Source organism: Pistacia vera, unplaced genomic scaffold, assembly GCF_008641045.1.
Source record: "Pistacia vera cultivar Batoury unplaced genomic scaffold, PisVer_v2 Contig196, whole genome shotgun sequence".
NCBI classification, from domain to species: domain Eukaryota; kingdom Viridiplantae; phylum Streptophyta; class Magnoliopsida; order Sapindales; family Anacardiaceae; genus Pistacia; species Pistacia vera.
Genome location: NW_022195997.1, coordinates 1,215,691 through 1,222,717, shown reverse-complemented (window position 1 = coordinate 1,222,717; position 7,027 = coordinate 1,215,691). Strand labels below are relative to the sequence as shown.

The 7,027-nt window shown below is 34.9% G+C and overlaps 1 protein-coding gene across 1 annotated transcript; it reads left to right on the top strand.

The window, feature by feature from the left end:
* The first annotated feature begins 1,919 nt into the window (after positions 1–1,919).
* LOC116127963 (60S ribosomal protein L24-like) lies at positions 1,920–4,125 on the top strand. Its single transcript, XM_031413624.1, has 5 exons — positions 1,920–2,036; positions 3,049–3,124; positions 3,251–3,352; positions 3,502–3,650; positions 3,737–4,125. Exons 1-5 carry the CDS (start codon positions 2,026–2,028, stop codon positions 3,891–3,893), a joined length of 495 nt encoding a protein of 164 aa, XP_031269484.1. The 5' UTR covers positions 1,920–2,025; the 3' UTR covers positions 3,894–4,125.
* The last annotated feature ends 2,902 nt before the right edge of the window (positions 4,126–7,027 follow it).

Here is a 7,027-nt window from a genome sequence, read left to right as displayed (position 1 = left end):
TAACAAGGAAAGGAGAGTGACGAAGAAATAAGTCATGGAAATGCTTTGAAAGATCCTCTAGACCGAGTGAGAAAATTCAATCCATTGTTGTTCAATTTGTGTTCATATATGAATGGAAGACCAGTGGATGTAGGCTTTGTTTGTTTTCCGGCCGAACCACTTCAAAAGGTCCTATTCTTGCCTCATTTTTCTAGGATACTTGTCTCTATCTCATCCTTCGTCATGCATGGACATACTTCACTGACCCCCCGAAGTCACACACCCATCTTGTGCGGTTCCATCGCAGTCAACCGAGTATCTCTAGCTGATGTGGATCCTTGCATTGATATCTTGGTCGGTGCAGATTTTCACATCAACAAATTTTAACAATTTAAATATATTAATCATATTAGTTTAAAATTTGTTTCAAAACTTCAATGAAAAAGAGAGGCTCTTAAATTGTTTTTATAAAGTGGGTAGAATATTCAAGCACTTTTTTTAATAATAAAAAAACAAATTAGGTTAAAAGTAAATTAATTTAACTTTGAAAATGACACTAATCTCAATTATGAAAACTTGAAATTCATAGATTTAGTGATTAAAACTTGTGTCAAAAGACTCAAAACTATTATTGAAGTGTCTAATCTTTTTATAAACAAGTGTGAAAAGGGTCAAGAACCCGATATATTTACACATATTTTAATACAATTTATTAGATTTTAAATTAAAATTAAAGCTAACATGTAATTATTAATATGAATTTATTTTTAAAGTCACATGGAATCTTGATCAAACTAGGCTCTGTTTGTTTCGTCTCTGGGAATACTATTATTAGTGTTCCCAAAAAAGTTAAATAGTAAAATTACAAAAACTCACAATATTATCCAATATTATTCAACTTTTTTTAAACCCCCTAAATTTGTTAATTTAATTAAATACCCCTAAATATTTTTTTTTCAAAATTGCAAAAACACTCCTAAAACCCATATTATATCAGATTCCGGCCACCACTGTCGAAAGTTGGCTGGAATCTGATATAATGGCGCACTCCTGGCTAAATTTGGCCGGTAGTGCGCCGATCTAGCCTTTTCCGGCCAGATCCACAGTGGATCTGGCTGAAAAAGGCCAGATCTTTGGCCGTAATCAGACGTCAACAACGGCCAACATATGGTCGTCGTTGACCATCAACGACGGTCGTATCTTTAACCGTCGTTGACGAGCAAATGCGGCCAGATCTAGCCTTTGCCGGCCAGATCCACTGTGGATCTGGCCGACAAAGGCCATATCGGCGCACGACCGGCAAGATCCAGCCGGTCATGCGCCGATACGGCGACTTCGGCCACCCTCTGATGGTGGTGGGCAGCTGTGATTATTCAATGGGTGGGTTGGAGGTGTTTTTGTTAACTTTCAAAGTTTTATTATAGGGGTGTTTAGTAAATAAATAAACATAAGGGGTATTTTTATTAATTTCTAAATCCTCCATCGTAATACCCATTCAATTCAACTTTTTTTATCTTTTTTCAAAAAACCTTTCTAAAAAATGCAAAAAAGTGAACCAAACGGAACAATAGTATTTTTTAAAATTTCTGCAACTAAACAGTAAACCTGTCCCATTTATATTTCAAAATTATAAATACAAGTATGTAATTTTCTTTTTTAACAATTCATTAAGTAAGATAATCATATGAGTTAATTAATTACATAATGTTCTTCAATTAAATCCACCAACTATAGGATAATAATAACTATTAAATCACTAAAGTAACTTATTGAATGATATTGATTTTACATCCACTAAGAATATTTCTCTAGTCTATACCGATTACTGAAGCATAACCTCAATTTAGGCTGTTACCATTTTAATAAATATCGAAAGTTTGTTTAAGACATATTTTTGACCATGTCAAAACTGGGCCGTAATGGCCATATACCCTTTTAAGAAGACGGCCCGTATAACATTATATAAGAATCCAAAATGAACAAGTTAGGGTTTTCTGTTTTGCTTGAAACTTTGAAGGAGCCACAGGAAGAGAAGCTGCTGCCCCAATGGTTCTCAAGTATGCTCCTCTCCAGTTCTTTTTTACATTATTTTCTATTTTTATGCCCATTTTATATTCTTATGCCGGGGTTGAGGCATTTGGTTCATGGTTTAGTTGTAAAGATATTAGATATGTATGTTTTGAACTCATGATTTCGTTCTTTTCATCACGCGTTTAGCGGCCATCAATCAAATAGACATATGGGTTTGGTGCATTTGGTTTTTTTCTTTTTTTTCTTTTGTAAATTCCCGGCTTTTATAATTTATAATGTTGCTTATTTGAAGAGTATGCGATCTGTTTGTCTGTTGTTTCCTTTATTTTTATTTTTTTGGGTTTAGTATTGCAAGTTATTTACATTTGCGGAATTAGATGGGTGTATGTGTTATTGTGATGTCATTTTACTTTTGGTCGGGTGGGGAACTTGATTTTGATTTGTGGTAATTTTAATTTTTAGTATTTTCTCCACTTTAGTGAATTCAATTTACAGAACTTTAGTGGTTAAGCTTCTGGTTGATTGAGTCTAGTGTTATTAACAATCTCTGAGAGAACTTTTGTAGTGCAGCTATAAAACTTTAAGCATATTGTGCTAGGACAACTTTTTTCCCCCTAAACCTAATCAATTGGGAAAAAAAAAAAAAAAATGAGATGTCTCAATGGCGATAACTTCAAACTTGTACTTGTAGTTGAAGATTTGATATACAATTAAAATAGCTTTGATTTCTGAAATTACGTGTGAGAGCGCAGTTGATGTCATGGGGAGAGATATCATGGTTTGATGGAAATTGGAAATCTGCCACTGTCATGACAATCTGCCACTGTCATGACATTTTAATTGTTATATGAGATTACTTTAGTATGATGAATGAATCATGTCACATAATCATTGCCTGAAATTTTGGGGAAATGAATCATCTACATGTATTGATTATACTATGCAATATTCCAGTTTGAATGGTTTTAAATCCAATGCAAATTTGCTATCATTCCGGGGAGACCCCTGTAATTGTTGTTTGTATTTTGGTAATTGCAGAACTGAGCTATGTCGCTTTAGTGGGGCGAAGATATACCCGGGTAAGGGTATCAGATTTGTTCGCTCTGATTCCCAGGTAATGTGTAACAATACTGTCACTCTGTTTTGTTTGAAGTGCATGTTTCATTTTCTTTTTTTGGGCTGCCTGTGGTACTTGCTTGACCAATTTATTGACTAAATAAAATTTTGTTGATCCATTAAGGTTTTCCTCTTTGCCAATTCTAAATGCAAGAGGTACTTCCACAACCGATTAAAGCCATCTAAGCTTACCTGGACAGCCATGTACAGAAAGCAACATAAGAAGGTGATTATGCCCTATTCCAATATTTTTTTTTTTTTTTTTTTTTGGCAATGAAGCCTTTCTCAATTGAAGGGAATAGGAGGCAACTCATCTGGACAGCTCCGCATATTTACTGTTTATAACTTTTTTCTCTTTCCCTATACTCTTAAAAGGACATAGCTGCTGAAACTGTCAAGAAGAGGCGTCGCACCACAAAAAAACCTTACTCAAGGTCAATAGTTGGTGCTACTATAGAGGTTATACAGAAGAAAAGAAGTGAAAAAGCTGAAGTTCGAGATGCTGCAAGGGAGGCTGCCCTGCGGTATATCTTCATCCTGTTTTAAAATGAAAACTATGTTATTGGCATGAAGACAAATCTTTCCCTGATATTCATGAACTTTTATGCAGTGAAATTAAGGAGAGAATTAAGAAAACCAAGGATGAGAAGAAGGCCAAAAAGTCAGAGGTAATGGCCAAGTCACAAAAGACTCAGAGCAAGGGTAACTTGCCTAAGGGTGGCACATCGAAGGGCCCAAAGCTTGGGGGTGGAGGAGGAAAGCGCTGAAAACATTATTCCTGACGGCAGAGATTTTCTTCACTTACACTTCGGTGATCATTATAAATCTTGGTTTGCATTTGATTTTCCTTTTGTTTTGAGTTACGATTTTGATATTGTTTCTTAAACTATGGCTGCAATGGTGAAAAAGATGAAGTGTAATTTATCACTACATCCATGTACTAAGGAAAATGGGTATTTTTTAGAAGTATTTGTGGTCGAACATTATTGATTTTCATTACTTTTAACACATAACGTTTGGGTACAAGTGGGTGTAGGTGAAGTAAAATGAAGGGAACATCCTAATCAAATTTCTTAACATCACATCAATGAGGTTTTCATATTAAAATCTGTTGAATGATCAAAACTTTAATGTGGCTTTTAAAAATGAGAAATGATGTAGCGGTGGCCATAGAGAAATTTTAGGCCAAAAGATAATGACAAGAAGTTGTGGTTGTGAAGCAAACAACCAACAAGAAGGGGAAAGATGTGAGAGTACCGTGGATTGGAAGTAACAACACCACTTCAACTGTTTCAACCAACTACTACACACAGCAATAAAGAAGAAGCGGAGATACACACGTTTACGCAATATTTTGTTTTTTCCCCCATTTATCAGGCTACTTTAGCCCACCATGGCGTGTTACTGTCAATGCCTCTTCACACATCTACAAGCTTTCCTTTTGCACCCCATTTCGCTTATTACTTTCCTCAGGGATTTTATGATTGTGAAATGAGGATTTGAATCACTAGATCATTCCAAACTCAAAAGTAAAGTAGTTGTAAGGAAGACAGGGAAGATGCTCCGTTTGGTTCATTATTGGATAGTTTTTAGAATAATCTTTTGAAAAAAGTTAAATTAAGTAGGTAATACGATGTAGAATTTTGAAAATTAACATAAATACCCTCTATGTTTATTTATTTACTAAACACCCCTATAATAAAATATTCAAAATTAACAAAAACACCCCCAATCCACTCATAAATACGGACAGCCGACTACCACCGCCGGAGGGTGGTCGGAGTTGCCATATCGGGCTTATGATCGACTCGATCTTGCCGATTGTGCACCAATATGCCTTTTTCGACCAGATCTGCGACTAGATCTGACCATTGACGGCAGCAGATCTGACCGCATTTGATCTTCAACGACGGCCAAAGATATGACCGTCAATGTCATTGATGGTCAACGACAACCATATCTTGGCCGTTGTTGACAACTGTCTACGGCCAAAGATTTAGCCATTGATGGCTAGATCTTTGGCCGTAGATCTGACCTTTTCCGGCCAGTTCAGCGCACTACCGGCCAGATTCAGCCAGTAATGTGCCATTACACCAGATTCCGGTCAGCTTCCGACAGTGGTGGCCGGAATCTGGTAAATTTGGGTTGCTAGGGTGTTTTTGTCAATTTTTTGAATTTTTTTAAGGGTTTGTTTAGTTAAATTAACAAATTTAGGGGGTTTAAAGAAAATTGAAAATTTTAGAATTATATTTTGGAAAATAGGTGAAACAAACTTAGTGTGCGTTTGGTTTATTATTTTGGATAGGATTTTGGGAATAATATTGGATAGTTGAGTAAGGTTATAATTACGAGAATATGATTTGAAGAATATGTGTTTCGTAGAGTATTTTGGCCTTGATATTTGTATTGAATATTTGATTGATATATTTTTTTTATAAATGATTTATTAATATAATATTAATAAATGGTGAAGCACGTTGGTAATGGTGAACTGAGAAAGTGAAACGGTGAAGTGAGAAAGTGGGAAATGTTAGCGAAGAAGCAGTGAAGAAAACTGAGAAAAATAAAAGTAGACTGCAAACCTTCAACGGTAAAAAAAAAAGTCAGAAAAATATTTTGAAGATTGCATTGTGAAAATAAACCACCAGACGTTATTTGTTAAATCCGGTCTAGAATATGAATAAAAATACTGAACCAAACGCAGCCTTAACTTTTTTGGGAAAACTAGAAAATTTTTCCCAATATGTGAACCAAGCGAAGCCTATTTGTTTATGCAATTTTTGAAAGAGTTAACGAACTTTTTCCCACTCAAATAATGGCTTAATAATACTTTCTCATCCATAGATTTTTAAAATACCATTTTACTATATAAATTTATATTCTAATGGTGAACAGAGAGTAAATTCGGTCTAGACTGTTAAAGCTTTTGAAGAGAGGAGACTGGTGAGTCTTTTAGTGGTAGAAGGTTGAATTTTACTGGTTGGGATTGATCGTAATTTGATTTGAGAAAGACGGCTGCACAAACCTTAATCGCTTGATTACTGACTATTAACAAGGTCGGTAAGAAAAGAATTTGAGGGGTTTTGATAAGAAATAGTCAGGGAAGAGAATGGTAGTAATGCATGGTTGTAACGATACCAGAATAAAAAACGGAATATAAATTTGGATAGCAAATTAGTATTTTAAAAATCTTTAAGTAAAAAAGTGCCGCTAAACCATTATTTGAGTAGAAAAAAGTTGTTCGTTTACCCTTTTTAAAATCGCATGTATCACCCAACATATTATTCAGTTTTTAAAACTGGGTATAAAATGGGATACAAGACATAACTAACAAGTTAGATCAATAAAATATAGATAATAAAAAGATAAAGTGCTATTTATATTATTCACCATCAGTCATGATGATCTCTTGGAGAATGGCCATAAGATATTTTTGATACAGTAGCTACCATTAAGATATTTTTGATACAGTAGCTACCATTAACTTAAAAAAGGGGGGGGGGGGGGGTTATTAAAAAGACATTTGAAGTTTACATTTAATTAAAAGGCTATCAAGTTTTGAAATGTTAACTAAATAGCCATATTATTGATTAAGGGTAATTAGTGCTTAATTATGATTAATGTAATCTTTTCAAAATTATCTATATTTCCACAAACCCGAAATTGTTGCAAATAAACCCAAAAACCTTCTTCTTCCTCCCGCCATTAACGCATCTCTACTTGCATCTTCTTCTCTTCTTCTTGGCGTCGTCAACATCTTCTTCTTCCTCTGCATCTTCTTCTTCTTCCTCCTTCCTGTACATCTTCTTCTTCCTCATTCCTCTACATCTTCTGTTCCCCGCCATTAACCCTTTCTTCTTCCTCCACCATTAACATCTTCTCCGCAAAGATCTCCCTCCTC

Excerpts from the sequence above, each read along its gene's own strand:
- LOC116127963 (XM_031413624.1), top strand. Across the intron at positions 3,125-3,250 it reads TTGTTCGCTCTGATTCCCAG|GTTTTCCTCTTTGCCAATTC; the intron begins GTAATGTGTAAC and ends TGATCCATTAAG. Across the intron at positions 3,651-3,736 it reads GCAAGGGAGGCTGCCCTGCG|TGAAATTAAGGAGAGAATTA; the intron begins GTATATCTTCAT and ends ACTTTTATGCAG.